The sequence below is a fragment of the Sinohyriopsis cumingii genome, unplaced genomic scaffold (genome assembly GCF_028554795.1).
Source record: "Sinohyriopsis cumingii isolate HCF-2022 unplaced genomic scaffold, ASM2855479v2 utg000555l, whole genome shotgun sequence".
Lineage (NCBI taxonomy): Eukaryota > Metazoa > Mollusca > Bivalvia > Unionida > Unionidae > Sinohyriopsis > Sinohyriopsis cumingii.
In genome coordinates, this window is record NW_028315910.1 from 925,232 (window position 1) to 941,733 (window position 16,502).

The window sequence follows — 16,502 nt, forward strand, 5'->3', positions numbered from 1 at the left end:
TAGAGAGTCCAACCTGACTCTATCAAGGGAGGGTGACCTAAACTGCTATGCACAGTATGCAGTAGAATATTTTGTAAATGTCCTCACAGGCATATTGCCATACTAATATTTTGTAAATGTCCTCACAGGCATATTGCCATACTAATATTTTGTAAATGCCCTCACAGCCATATTGCCATACTAATATTTTGTAAATACCCTCACAGGCATATTGCCATACTAATATTTTGTGAATGCCCTCATAGGCATACTGCCATACTAATATTTTGTAAATGTCCTCACAGGCATATTGCCATACTAATATTTTGTAAATGCCCTCACAGCCATACTGCCATACTAATATTTTGTAAATGCCCTCACAGGCATATTGCCATACTAATATTTTGTAAATCACTCACAGGCATATTGCCATACTAATATTTTGTAAATGTCCTCACAGGCATATTGCCATACTAATATTTTGTAAATGCCCTCAGGCATATTGCCATACTAATATTTTGTAAATGCCCTCACAGGCATACTGCCATACTAATATTTTGTAAATGCCCTCACAGGCATATTGCCATACTAATATTTTGTAAATGCCCTCACAGGCATACTGCCATACTAATATTTTGTAAATGTCCTCACAGGCATATTGCCATACTAATATTTTGCATACTGCCATACTAATATTTTGTAAATGCCCTCACTGCCATACTAAAACTGTTTAGTAGGAAAGATGATTCCATCAGATGGGTGCAACCATCAATGATATGGCCAAGCTGAAAGGAATCCTCTGGTATGCTGTTATATTGAAAAACATTGCTGGCAGTGAAATTTATAACTGTGGAAAGTATTTCTAGTGAGGGCTGCAGTGGAGTTCATCATTCACAACGGATATGCCGACCTCAAGGCCTTTGCTTTCCCATGTACACAGAATAATGTTCTGTGAGGGTGATATCTGGAACGCCATTCAGTGGATTATGGAAGGTGAGCCAAAAGCAGTTTGGATCCTTGGTGGCAGAGACAAAAACTAGACCAGTTTGAACTGGCAGATTATCAAGGCCTGTAGCAGTCAGGTTTGCAGTCAAAGTCATTAGTGAAATTTAAAATGGCTGGAAGCGCACCGGCAAATCCATGCTGGAGGACATCTAGTTGGCATGCATCAAGCTTCAATATGTTGGTTTTTGGAATAGCCATGATGGCTACAAGGTGTCTGAGATTGGGAGTCTTGACATGGTCTCCTTTTACCCCAGACAGATTGTAGGGAATGGGAGTCTTGACATGGTCTCCTTCTACCCTGACAGATTGTAGGGAATGGGAGATTATGCTGCACACCTCGCAATGGAGATGACCTGTATTGCTATTAATAGGCTACTCATGACCTCACAGAATTGACACAGATACACTCCTTGGTGTTTGTTCCTGGCTGCCACACAGCTATCTTAGCTGGTTTGGACATCACTTTAGCAAGACTAATGTAAATGAGGGATGCACGCAAGACCGTTGCTTAGCACCCCTTACATTGCTGTGGTTTATGGTCAAACAAGGAGTGCTTGCACAGCTTGACACAATACAAGCCATTATCTCTGACAAGAAACAGACCACAGTCTGGCTTCCAAAGGACAGTTAAATTTGTCACATCATCAGAAAATATACATTTGTAGGGTTCCCAGGCTACCAGGAAATTGGGAAAAAGTCCAGAAAAATTATCATTTATTTATAGACTGTGAAAAGTCCTTGAATTTTGAAAATATTGATGAAAGTCAGAAAAAAACCAGGAATTTTTTGCCACCACTTCATACTGGAAAAAATGACGTAATTGAGTTGCAACTAAACTGATTGTGAGTTAAATTTAACGAGTTCTGACGAGAATATTCATAGGTTGCAGTATGGATCATTTAGGTGCTTGTCATAAACATATTTGATGAGTCAGTCCAAATGCTCGGTGGATTAGATTCATCTAGTAGTTTTTCCAGAAACAGCTCGATATCCATATCTTTTCTGACATGGAAGACATGAAAACCAGTTTAGCATCACAAGAGAACAACATGGTGGTGGCAAAGTGTAGCTACTTTCCAGGTGGACTTGCAAACTTAAACATTATTAAATCAAGTCATTCATGCATGAAATTGATATGAAAATTATTTATTTTCTCAGAAATTGCGGGTATTAAAATCATTATGTCTTTAATGTGCTGAAAGACAAAATAAAAAACTAGGGCATTGATAAAATTTGACCTGGTACTTGTGATTTCCATTGGTAGTCTCATAAGTACACAATTCTCACAACCCACATAACTTCATAGATCCAGTAGTCACCTGATATCAATAATAACCCACATATTCATGACATCATAGATCCAGTAGTCACCTGATAGCAATAATAACCCACATATTCATGACATCATAGATCCAGTAGTCACCTGATAGCAATAATAACCCACATGACATCAAAGATCCAATAGTCACCTGATAGCAATAATAACCCACTTAAAATGTTGTAGAAAAAATTAAAAAATATCAAATGAAAGTCATATGCTGGTCGAAATAAAAATACAAAAACGAAAGAACCCAAAATTTTCAAGATTTATTTCAATAACAACTACCGGGGTTTTGTTGTATCACTTGACTACCATGTTGACATGTGCTCTCCTTGATGAATCTGACTGGTCAGATTGCTGCGACAATTGACAGGTTTCTTGTTCTCCAAATAAATATGTTTAGAATTATATATATTCTGTCTGGTTTTTACAAAAGGTATTTGTCTTTCATTTAATATAATTGAATTTTTGTGCAGGAACATTAAAAAGGAGTTTGTTATTGATATCACGTTTCATTTATTCTGTTAGTGAATTAAAGACCTAACTATTATAATACTTGACATTTCTGAGCAAATAAATCATTAGCCTATTGATTTCATGCAGGTGTGACTCGATATAACATAATTTACATTAGCTAGGCTCACTAGTAAGTGACTACCATATGCCACTACCGCATGGTGGTGGCAGGTCCAAACTTTTGATATGCAATTTCTCTGACCCGACATTCAAAGGAAACCTGGATTAGAAAACAGACTGGTATTCATTTTAAGCCAGATTTGTTGTACAAAATGTCGAATCTAAATGCTGAACTTTGGTATGAAACTATCACACTGTGACATGTAGTTGTTTTCAGATCTTAAATAGAATGCCAGAGAAATGTATTATCAGCCCCTTTGTAAATGATTTTTAAATGATTGATTTTTAACCAAAATGTCTTAATGTTTGAAAATCCTTGTTTGGGATTTTATTGGCACAGATAAATTCAGGGATAAACTTTTTTTGTTGCAAAGTATGATTCTAATACTTTGTGTTTATTGTTTTTTCATACTTTGATGGAAAATGTTTACTCTGTATAACACTTTTACATAACATACATCAACATTGCTATAGAATTCTTTAGAATTAAAGGTTTGAGAGGAAACAAACTTAATATATGTTCATTATATTGTTTCCACATAGCAACATAATGCAGGTCAGCAAAGTAAAGTTAGAATTTTAATTCTTTACATTGTAATGACCTTGCATGGCAATTTATGGGAATATAGTAAAACTAGATTTGTGTTATACATTTTGTGGTATTGAACATGATCATCTTTTATGACTAAGGAGTTTTCTTATAGAGTCTTAAAATATAAACATCTTTAGAGTTCGAAAAGGCATGTTTTATAATCTAAAATGTTCTATAATTCCATTTAGTAATGGTCATATGTGACCTTGAAAATATTAATTTCATCCTGGAAAAAACCTTGGAAATGACCAGGAAATTAATCTTTAGAAAAGCATGGGAACCATACAGTTGGTAGTACAAAGGACTGCATGCATATGATGTGCTTGTTAGCTGACCTAGTTAGACTTTCTTGTGCACACCTGGCTCGAGACCAACTTACTGGTTGGTTATGACAAGACATCCTTGGGGATGTCATTATGGCTGACAACCACAATACATGCATCTCCCATTTTCTATGATCATGTGGGCATTACCTCTTCAAGCATAGCAATGTACTCTTTTTACATCCAGCCAGAAGCCTGTTCTGACTAGGTGCATTTAAGCCTATACAGAGCCCATTATTCTATGAAAAATTCAAGCAAGTGGTGCAAAACAACAGACTTCTCTTGGGGGCAGTGGCAAGTAAAGGATGAGAAGTGACTGATCCCCAGTGCAGCGTGCATGCCCATGCTGGAGGTCCCCAGTATAGCCTGCATGTCAATGCTAGTCCTCAGTACAGCCTGCATGTCCCCGGCTGGTCCCCATTACAGCATGCATGCTCATGTCGGTCCCCAGTAAAGCCTGCATGCCCATGACAGTCCTCAGTACAACCTGCATGCCCAGGCTGGTACTCTAGACTGTTATTTTGTGGGTGTGCACGATTACATTTTGAGATTGAAAATTAGTACTAAACCCCTTGGGAACCACTAAGGATAAGCACACGATAAGTCTACATGGTTCACTCTTCATCACTAGCTGAAAGTGCCTTGGGGTCATTGCTCTTGTTTAATTTTGCCCCAGATGCTAAAACTCTTTGTCACAAGGCTGGTAGTTGTTTCACCTTAATATAAAGGCTGGTGATACATTGAGCAGTGTGCTGTTAATGAACAACAACTTAACAAAAATGTACAAGACCCCATTGCCCTGCAAATGTGCAAAACTCCACTGACCTGCATGATGCTGTCACTAAAACGTTAATAACTAACTGGCTGTCAGACCCACCGGAAGTTGTTTTGACTACACTATATGTACTGTCATTCTCCTTCTTTGGGTTTCACATAGCAGACAATTCTTTTGTGTACAAGGGCAACCAGCATTGTGTCTACCAGGATGGTGTTATAAAAGGATACACGATACTGAGCCAGCTCAGAAGGTATGAAATGAGTAACAATGAGTAATTTTTTTGAATCTGGTGATATCCGGGAAGCCATTAGTTTATTTTATGTTGCCACTGTCTTACCTATAAGCACAAACAGTCCAATAAAGGTGTGGGTCCACAAGCTGACCAACTCCCACCACGAATCAAAGTTTGATATTATTCTGCTTATTGAGGAATTATTATGTCAACATATCCAGATATCCAAGACCCACAAGATTTTCACCTAAACAGAATCGACAAGGCTAAAACTGTATGGTCAGAGGCTGAATAATCCCATGCTTTGTACAAAAAGTACAGATGCACAGTAAATAAGGTGGATGGTGTTAACTTCACACTGATGACTGTCTGTAAATACCAGTGTGGTGGGAATTGGAATGTTGTCAACAATCATTGCAAGCCTTATTACCCTTGAGGTCACATCAGCACTGAGCTTAAGTCTGATTTCTATGGCTGAAAATTTTATCAACAGGCATTCATCCATGAAAACTAATAGGCACAACAAAGTCTGTGTCTAGTCTGAATCAAAACTCGGCACACTCGCAGACACGTATCAAAGGTGCAATGCAACAATGTCATCTCTGAAGAAGAGTTTAGACGAAGTTGACAAGTAAGTGACCATGGACTGTATCACACACAGCTTACACTTCAGTTGTAGCTGACATAATAGCAAGAAATTCATTCATAGCCATGCGTCCATGCGGATATAATGAAAAATCTCACTGGGAATTCATCATAAGTGGTGTGTTTTTAGAAACGAGCCAAAAATAAAATCAGTTTGTACTCAATCATTGCAACTTGTTTCGAGTAAAACTGAATGCTAACACTAATTACACCACTGTCACCATATTGTTGGTACCCCTTGTCATAAGTGGTAAAATAAAATTAAATAAGATTTGCCTAAAATATTGCAGCTTTCTCAATAATAAAAAAATGGTTAGGTTCATATATTATTTTTAAAACATTTAAACGATACCACAGCAGATTTTTGGGGTCCAAAAACACACCAATATGAAATATGCAGAGTAATAATTGAGAGTACAGTGTAAAAAAATGTAACAAATATTATATTTGTCTAAAACAAATACATATATATATATTGATGTATAAGTGATTGAACATTCTTATTCCCAGGTGAGTATACATCCAATTAATGGAATAGTTGTTCAGATCACATATACACCAGATGCAATAACCAAACACATTTTGGACATGTATCCCACTACCTCAAGACATTTGGCTTGTGTATTATTACTTCTATAACCATGTTTTGTCTGTGTCTAAAGTATTTACATGTAACTAACAAGATTAAGAAAAGAGCAAAAGGCTAATTGCATTGATGTAAGCTCCCATATATAGAGTTATAATAGCATTCATTAATTAGACACGTATAGTTCTGTCCTAGTATTCATTAACCAGACATTTATAGATCTGTCCTAGCATTCATTAACCAGACACATATAGATCTGTCCTAGCATTCATTAACCAGACAAATATAGATCTGTCCTAGCATTCATTAACCAGACAAATATAGATCTGTCCTAGCATTCATTAACCAGACATATATAGATCTGTCCTAGTATTCATTAACCAGACACATAGAGATCTGTCCTAGCATTCATTAAACAGACATATATAGATCTGTCCTAGCATTCATTAACCAGACATGTATAGATCTGTCCTAGCATTCATTAACCAGACACATATAGATCTGTTCTAGCATTCATTAACCAGACGTATATAGATCTGTCCTAGCATTCATTAACCAGACACATGATAGAGATCTGTCCTAGCATTCATTAACCAGACGCATAATAGAAATCTGTCCTAGCATTCATTAACCAGACATATATAGATCTGTCCTAGCATTCATTAACCAGATGTATATAGATCTGTCCTAGCATTCTTTAACCAGACGTATATAGATCTGTCCTAGCATTCATTAACCAGACACATAATAGAGATCTGTCCTAGCATTCATTAACCAGACACATAATAGAAATCTGTCCTAGCATTCATTAACCAGACATATATAGATCTGTCCTAGCATTCATTGACCAGACGTATATAGATCTGTCCTAGCATTCTTTAACCAGACGTATATAGACCTGTCCTAGCATTCATTAACCATACACATATTTTTGGCAACATTTTCACTACTATTGAAGGTCCCATTTAAGGGAGTAATTTTTCAGTTTTGGTTTGCTAATAACCATAATAACCAGCCCCTTTTGATTCTAGGTAGGCTATCCAAGACCTGGGCTGGCCCCTTTTAATTCTATGTAGGCTATCCAGGAGCAGGGCTGTCCCCTTTTGATTCTAGGTTGGCTATCCAAGACTGGGGCTGGCCCCTTTTAATTCTATGTAGGCTATCCAGGAGCAGGGTTGGCCCCTTTTAATTCTATGTAGGCTATCAAAGAGCAGGGCTGGCCCCTTTTAATTCCATGTAGGCTATCCAAGAGCAGGGTTGGCCCCTTTTGATTCTATGTAGGTTATCCAGCAGCAGGGTTGGCCCCTTTTAATTCTGTGTAGGCTATCCAGGAGCACGGCTGGCCCCTTTTGATTCTAGGTTGGCTATCCAAGACCGGGGCTGGCCCCTTTTGATTTTAGGTAGGCTATCCAAAACTGGAACTGGCCCCTTTTGATTCTAGGTTGGCTATCTAAGACCGGGGCTGGCACCTTTTGATTCAAGGTAGGCTATAAAAGATTTGGGCATCTTTTTCAAACATGCTTAGTTTTGTGTTGCTGCCCTAGAACAAAAAATGGGCATTTAAGAAAAGGCATCCTGTGCTTTTTGTCAGTCTTGAGAGTGGGAAGTGGTAAAGGAAGGCTCAGTGTGGGAAGTGGTAAAGGAAGGCTCAGAGTGGGAAATGGTAAAGGAAGGCTCATTGTGGGAAATGGTAAAGGAAGGCTCAGTGTGGGAAATGGTTTGGCCTGAGAGTTTGCTTTGTTTGCCAACCCTTGTGTTACCATGTTCTTATTTCCACCAGTGCAGAAGCTTTCTATATGCAAGGTTCGCAGGAATACATTATAGGAGAAAAGTAGTGACTCACTCTCTCTCTCTCTCTTTATATATATATATATATATATATATATATATATATATATATATATATATATATATATATATATATATATATATATATATATATATATATAATACAGTATGTTGTGTATTTTTGTGATTCTTATTGACATACATATTGACACATGCCATGGTTCATCATGTCACCCTAATGTTATACAAGTATAAAGAAAATGTATGTTAAATGTCGGTATTACTGCACTAAATTATGCAGTAAAACATTGGTTGATCCTTTGTTGAGGTAGGTAGACATGTCAGTTATGTGCTGTACATTCTTCCTACAGTCTAACCATCCATGCATCACACTTTTCTTATAAGCAAGATTTCATAAAAGCTACTGAGCCAAACTTTACTGATTGGGACATTTAGATATCCCAAAATGTGATTAACTTTTTGCAACTTTGATCTTGTTTTCAAGATCACACGACCATACTTTGTGTTCAGTGATAGACATTAAGGTGGGGAAACATGTTACTTTCAAAATTGAATCTGATCAAGTTTGTATGTTGTAATTAGAGTAAAATCAGGTGCTACTAGATTTTTGTGTCCCTATTGAATAACTTTAAGTCTTTTATCTGCAGGGAAGGAGGATTACTTGGTCGTTATCCAGGATGGCAAAAGAATCTGTACGGATCCAGAGAAAATAAAAATGAAGAAGAATAATCAAGATTTAGGTAACTTACTAACCAAAATACCTACATACACAAGTTCAGAAGACATGCCTGTGACCCACATGTACATAACTTGCTGGTGTATTTCTTCCAGAATAGCCACACACACACACACCCCACATGTACATAACTTGCTAGTTTATTTCTCCTGGGATAAGACCATCTCACACATGCACATAATGTACTAGAAGTTTTCTCTTGGAATAGGCCCAGTCTCCACATGTACCTAACTTACAAGCATATTTTCTTTGGATTATTTCTCCAGGGATAATCCCATGTCACACATGAACATACCGTACTAGCATATTTCTCTGCAGATAATCTCCTCTCACTCATATGCCTAAATTGTTAACATATTTCTCCCAAAATATTCCCATTCCCCAGATATACACACACACCTTCCGATTTCTGCCCTGCTGAAAGTAAAAAATGAGTCTTTTCTGTCTACATCATATAGAAGAGGAGAGTGACTCTTGCTCATTACCTCCCCTTGCCACCACTAGGTGTCACAAGTTATTTAGCATCGGTTCCCTCACAACATTGCACAGAGTAAGTCTTGTATAAATCCAAGTTTTTGTGTGAAATTCAAGTCCATTCAAAATTTTGGATTTATTTGCACTAATGTTGATTCATAAACAGGTGGTATTCATTATTTTTAAATTTGGTGGCTATTTTGTGAAATATATAACTTTGATTGGGTCATTTAGAATGCATGGTACAAAATGCTGTTTTTGTTGTATGATTGTGAAGCCTTCTCACACATAGTCTTTAGTTTGCACACTCTGTTTATAATGAGTGTTTAGCGATTCATCATGCCGATGTTAATTTATCTATCATTTATATTATTTTATCATTTCTAAAACCTCCTTATAAATGCAGTAAATGTACAAAATACAAAGCAGGGAAGATATGTATGAGTTCTGTCTGAAATGTACCTAAAATACCTCCGCTTCCTCTTGCAGAATGTGCATTTTGTTATCTAAGGATACCTGGTCTGGTCTGCCATTTGGCAAAAGTCTGCAGAAGGCATAAAGAAGAGGGGAAAAGCACATAAGACCAGTATACATCCAAATACAGAATCAGTTGTGATCCTTGTTGGGGATGCTTCTGGGGTCCCTCCCCCAAAAATATCAGAAGGATGATGCCTTCCACTACTATAGCATCAAAAGATTCGAGGAAGATGAATGCAGAGCTGTTGTACTTGGATATGCTAGCCTTCTCAGCAACATGTGAAACAACTGGTACAGGAGATGGCGACACAGTTTCTGACCTGAGGCCAAATTTTACTTCTTTTTCCATGTATTACTCATGAAGCCATACATGATGTCCAGCCTGGCAACAATCCCAACCCAGATTCAGTTACAGGGATCTTAGCAATAAATCCAACTTTTGAGCCAGACAATATCAGTGAAATATGTTTCCCTCGTGTCTGTTTCCTGTGGGCCATCAGTCTCTTCCATTTCCAACAGGGCATGGATTTCAGCGAGAGAGTTCTTGCAACTCCTTGGGTTACTCATTGCAGCAACAGATCTGTTCCGGATCAGTTGTCTTTATATGCACCCATTACAAATGACTTGATGACTCAATGGCATCCCTTTTCCAGTCCACTTGGCCAGAAGGTAAAGGTCATGAATCATTCATATGTCAGTGGTGCAACCAGGGTTAGCTCATGACAGGAATTCCTCTGCAGAAACCTCAGCCAGAAATGATGATATGTACAGACACCAGTATATATGGTTGAGGAGTGCACATGCTTCCAGACTTTGATATGGTCAGCATCAAATGAGAACCAGGGGAACACGTCTTCATATCAGTCTTATAAAAATGACAGCTATCATAAACGCCTTTCAGCTCTGGAAGGACAAGATCAGTGGGAGGTCAGCCCTGATTAATGTTAGACAACTCTGTAGTGGTGACTTACCTCCCCATAGAGGGGGCACCAAGTCGCCTGTCCTGTGCATGCTGGTTTGGCAGTTTCTCTGTTGATGTTACCAAATTCTGAATCATGTGCAAACCAGATACATTCAGTGTTCTGGCCAGTTTATTCATATGGAATGGTCTCTTGGTCAGTTTTTCATTGGATTTGTTGACCTGTTTGTGACAAGATGGAACCACAAGCTGCTCACTTCTGTTTCATTGGTCCTGGACCCAGTAGCTTGGGCTGTGGATGCTCTGTCATTCAGTTGGAGAAGTTTTGGGCTTTTATTTATTTCTCCCCCCCCTCCAAAACACTAAAAGGTCAGTAGTGAGGGGTTATGAGTTTTAGTACTGTAATTAGTATAGAAAATACTAGGTCAGAATTGCAAGATAATTATGATAGCCAATCTCAGATGGGACAAGTTCTGGGTCAGCCATCTACTCGAGTTAGTGGTGGACCTACCCATGAAGATTATGGCCAAATCGAATTTTTTCAAACAAACAAGGTCACATGTTTCACCACTGTCCTGGATGATCTTCTCCTTCAGTCTTAGCTCATGTCAGGACAGCCTTGCAAGAGAAAGAATTCAGACCTTCAATTGTAGAGAGAATCTAGAGTGCAAGAAGGACCTCCACTCTGAAGGCATATGAGGGAAATAGTATCTTTTAAGGGAGATGTTTAGAGTTAGTAATAGGGTCCCTTTGCCTTGACCCCCCCAAACTGACCGATTTTTTAATTTGGCTTTATGAGGAGAAGAAGTTGACACCAAATACAATCAAAGGCTACTTCTCCATGATATTTAACACATTCATGGCAGAGGTAATGTCGGTCATAATAAAAATCTCTCAACCATTTTGGAATGGAACCTGATCTGCATCCAAACATGGCTCGACTCAGAGAACTTTTAGCCATTAGCTGTTTTCATACTGAACCTATTTCCTCATATCTTTAGCTTTGGCTTATTGGATGAGTGAGTTACATGTCACATCAGTTGACCTGAACTATCTTCAGTTCAGATACATGCCACATAGTTGACCTGAACTATCTTCAGTTCAGATACATGCCACATCAGTTGACCTGAACTATCTTCAGTTCAGATCAGATGGTTCATTGATCCTCATGACACAGCTAGGCTTCATTGCCAAGAACGAGTTACCAGCAGCGGACAATCACAGATTCATCCTTACACTACTTGTCCTATCATGCAAGGTCTGGTCCAGGCCCATAAGCACTGCTTGAAGCACACAGACACAAGTCATGGCTACCGCAAAAGGCCCTTTATCCCTGTGAATGCAAAGCCACAGGATATCACCACTCAAACCCTGTCTTTGTGGTTTAAGTGGTTCATATGCTCAGCATACTCTAACATTAAAAAAATCAAATTCACTAGGATTTCATCTCCTGAAATTAGAGTGGCATTTTGAACACATTTTGATCTGAGACATTATAGAAGCTGTTGGGTAGCACACATAGTCAACCCTCTAGAGTTTTATTCTCTGTGATTTAGCTTGACAAAATCTAGCAGTGAATCCTGTAGTGTGACTTAGGTGACAACCAGATCTAATTAAACCAACACACCTGTGAATTTTACCTGTGAATTTTGATGGTAAGAAGATTTCAGTAATCATTTTCTTAACCTGATAGAATGGTCATGTGACTGTTGCTTTGAGCAGGAGAACAGGTTATCATTCACACTGGGAATCCAATCTTTCTTCTCTAGAAGGGTACTCAAGGTATATGAATCCAGTCTTCTTCTCTGGAAGGGCACACAAGGTATGGGACTCCAATCTTTCTTCTCTAGATGGGTACTCAAGGTATTGGAATCCAATCTTCTTTGGAAGGGCAGTCAAGGTATGGGAATCCAGTCTTCCTCACTAGAAGGGTATTCAGGGTATGGGAATCCAATCTTCCTTCTCTAGAAGGGTACTCAAGGTATGGGAATCCATTCTTCTTCACTAGAAGGGTACCCAAGGTATGGGAATCCAGTCTTCTCTAGAAGGGTACTCAAGGTATGGGAATCCAATCTTCTCTAGAAGGGTACTCAAGGTATGGGAATCCAGTCTTCTCTAGAAGGGTACTCAAGGTATGGGAATCCAATCTTCACTAGAAGGGTAGTCAGGGTATGGGAATCCAATCTTCACTAGAAGGGTAATCAAGGTATGGGAATCCAATCTTTTCTAGAAGGGTACTCAAGGTATGGGAGTCCAGTCTTCTCTAGATGGGTACTCAAGGTATGGGAATCCAATCTTTCTTCTCTAGAGGGGTACTCAAGGTATGGGAATCCAGTCTTCTTCACTAGAAGGGTACTCAGGATATGGGAATCCAATCTTTCTTCTCTAGAATGGTACTCAAGGTATCGGTAGGATGTTCAGTATTTCTTCCTCCTCCTGTTGCCTGTTCTCCTAATGCTAATGTGATTGAGGATTGTATTCAAAGGAGAAAGACTTAAAATCATTTTTTTCACAATATTCTTGCATGATTTGATAACTACATGCCCATGTTTGGGTCAAGATAAGTACATGCTCATCTTTTGGGTCAAGATAAGTACATGCTCATCTTTTGTTTCAAAATTGCAGGCCTTAATAAATACATGCCCATCTTTTGGGTCAAGATAAGTACATGCCCATCTTTTGGGTCAAGATAAGTACTTGCCCATTTTTCGGTAAAACATACATATAAATATCCATTACTAGTTGCATGTTTAAAACCCAGGACACCTAGTGTATGTGCATTGGTGGTTGGTTTGGGTGGTGAGCAGTGCTACAAACCCATCTCAAACCTGGATTTGTGGAGAGTTCCCAACATGTTTCCAAGTCAGCTTTTTCTTTTAGCATCTTTGAGATGATACAGTGTGTTACATATGATGAGAACCTTGTATATGACATAATTGTTGTATCTTTATTAAGATGAGCTGACCCAAATAATAATTAATTATATAATTTATGTTACATTGAACATGTCATATTTGATGGTGTCTTCCATTCAAATATGCAGTTAATCAATTACCGAAAATAGTTTTTTTGTGTTTAATTTAATTTTCACAAATGCTGATAACTTGTATATATATATATATGCCAAACATTTCCCTACCTGTTTGTAAAGAATATTGTATTATGTTTTTGGCAAATAGTTAGAAAATTTGATGAGCTCTAAATTAGTTATTCACAAAAAATTTCCTATAAAATTTTCACGCTAGATTAAATATTACCAATTAAAGGAATAAAAGATAAATGTATAAAATATTTATTTGCAGTAATTGGTTAATTGATTAAATGATCAGTTAATTTTTTCTTCTTCAGGTGATTTACTTGTACAGTTCTTTGAATTTTATTCAAAGTTTGACTTTCAAAATGATTCCATATCTGTGATAAGTGGAAAATCCTGCCCCAAAGTTGAGCTAGATGAATTCTCTCCGATGCTGATAGAAAATCCTTTTGAGTCAGATCACAATGTAAGCAAAAATGTAGATCCTTTACGCCTCAAAAAATTACAGCAGGCATTTATAGATGCTCTGGAGAAGTTACATAGTTCGGCAGATAAAACTGATGGCCTATGGGGTATTCTTAGTATTTGTAACAAGTCTTGTACACCAGATACAGTTTTAGACCAGTCCGCTGTCAAACTGGGTGATCTTCAGACACAGGAGAGCAAAAATGATGCCATCAGTGACGAATCAAACAAGTTGATAAGCGAAGTTGTTTCAGAGGTTAACAATGAAAGCAAACCAGGGGAAAATTCTAATAGAAGTACACCAGGTCTTCAAGAAGATGTGAAAAAAACTGGTTCATCTCTGAATGTGCATCAGCTTTTTGAAGAGAAGGATGAAATATTTGTTGGTACAGATGTCGAGCAGAGGATAAACAGAAGGAATAAGAAACGAAATCTTGTTGCTGAAGAAAAGGACAATAGGTATTCTAAAGTCCTAGAACAAATAGAAAAAACAACAACAGCAGGAAATGATCAGACAAGTAAATCTTTTCCAAATAGTGTAGAATATGAAGATCTTGTATGGAGAAATGAAAACAGTAAAAAACCAGTTGATCAAAAACTGAAAACTGACGATCCAGCTGTAAAATCAAGTTTAGCGGAAGAGAGGCATAAATTAATTGAAGTAAGTGACTTTTTGAAAGCTGATTATACTGCCAAGAAAACATACATATCTTTGAATCCAGCAGATGCTATCAAATCCCCGGAAAGAATACTAATCAAAGAAAAGGTAATTGACTTGAGCAATAAAAAAACGGAAATTGCTTCTGATACAAAATCTCTAAGTATAGAAGCTTCAGCACAAGAGAAAGAAGAAATGTTTCATATGAGCAATGAAAAGCTTAGAACAAGGAGTGCTTCAGACCTGAGAAGGAAATCCAAGAAAATGGACAAGTCTGTGGATGTCAGTGATTTCTACAAATAAGATTCAGTATGACAAGTTGAGCAGCTAGTTGTTATCACACCATTTTGTGAAAAGCAGGAGACAGTTTTTCTGTTTCTGTTCATCAATTTATTTTTATTTTTTCAGTCCATTCACCTGTCATACTTTCTGTTTCACTCAGAAACTATTTTTGCCATGAAATAAATTGATAGCACTTGGTATGAGTATCATTACAAGAGGGTGTATTATGTACTGCATTTGACATCATGTCTTTAAGATTAAGGTCAAAGGTCAGCATTTTCAATGTCGTTACTTCCTTTAACTCTACAGCTGTAGGGGACAGTCGGTTGAAACTTTGTGTATCTTTACAAGAATATATCAGAAATCAGTTTGGGAGGAGCTACATTAACTCATTTTGGGAGGAGTTACAGTAACTCAGTTTGTAGAGCATTTCCTATGGGTCGTGGGTTGGATACCCTCACAGAGCAGTCTGGGGTCTCAATGTCTTTGGGAAAGACACTTAAATCCCATGTCCTCACCTTAATATAGCTGTAATATGTTAAAAGTGCTGTTAAGTTAAGGAAAAATAAAATAAAATGAAGTTTGAGGCATAGAACTAAAAAAAATTAAAAAGCAGGCATGGCAAGATGGGGGGATGTCTTGTTACCATTATATTATGTACTTGCAGCTGCATGTTATTAGATACAAGTATTAAACTATTATTGATGTCAGCAAATGTTATAATTCTTGTGTCATATTCACTGAAACATTGATATAAATAATATTATAACATATCTTTACATATGATTTTCTGTGAACTGCTTATTTTCCTTTCAATTACTGTGAATTCATTAATTTTTGGGTATCATTTTTGTGTCTGGGTCTGTGTTGTTTGCAGTTGGTGTGCGATACACATGGTGTAAATGACAGCAGGTCTGGGTCTGTGTTGTTTGCAGTTGGTGTGCGATATACATGGTGTAAATGACAGCAGGTCTGCGTCTGTGTTGTTTGCAGTTGGTGTGCATAATCCATGGTAAATGTAATAGTTTTGAACAGAAACCCTTAGATGAGGAGCTGGGGAAACAAACACGTTTCTCTTAAGCCACAAATTTTGTCTCGGGGTTTGAAAAAGTCGCTCATCCACATGTTGTCTGTACTAGTTTAAAGGTTTTGTTTTTATCTTGGTTTCCTCTTCAAGTGCTTAATCATAATACACTAGGATAACATCCACTGCATCACAAATCCGACCTGTTTTCCGCATCTTTTAGCTTGTAGCTATGAAGTGCTGCAAAGTTGTATGCTTGACTAGATTTAAGTCAGTGTAGTCTCCCCTTGGATAGAGGGATTGGTGCAGAATCCAGTCAGTTGTAAAGTTGCTAATTCGTCATCTGGTCAGCATGCTACCACAAGAGGCTCGCAGATACATTTCACTTTGTGCCTTTACATGAACTTAATAGATCCTTCCAAGTTTTCTTGCCTAAGAGAAGTACAGATAAATCTGTCATAAAGGTCACATGTATTAAGTAATCACCTGTCTTAAACAACCAACTTTTTAAGATACCTTTCACAAAA

At 37.7% G+C, this 16,502-nt stretch overlaps 1 protein-coding gene across 1 annotated transcript in view; it reads left to right on the forward strand.

Moving 5' to 3' along the window:
• Positions 1-15,722, forward strand: part of LOC149773794 (poly(A) RNA polymerase, mitochondrial-like) — a 51,808-nt gene extending 36,086 nt beyond the window's left edge. Inside the window, exons 7-8 of the mRNA XM_089946011.1 lie at positions 8,554-8,646; positions 13,861-15,722. Of these exons, the coding sequence (XP_089802137.1) occupies positions 8,554-8,646; positions 13,861-14,972 (1,205 nt within the window). The 3' untranslated portion in view covers positions 14,973-15,722. The remainder of the gene's footprint in view (positions 1-8,553; positions 8,647-13,860) is intronic.
• The last annotated feature ends 780 nt before the right edge of the window (positions 15,723-16,502 follow it).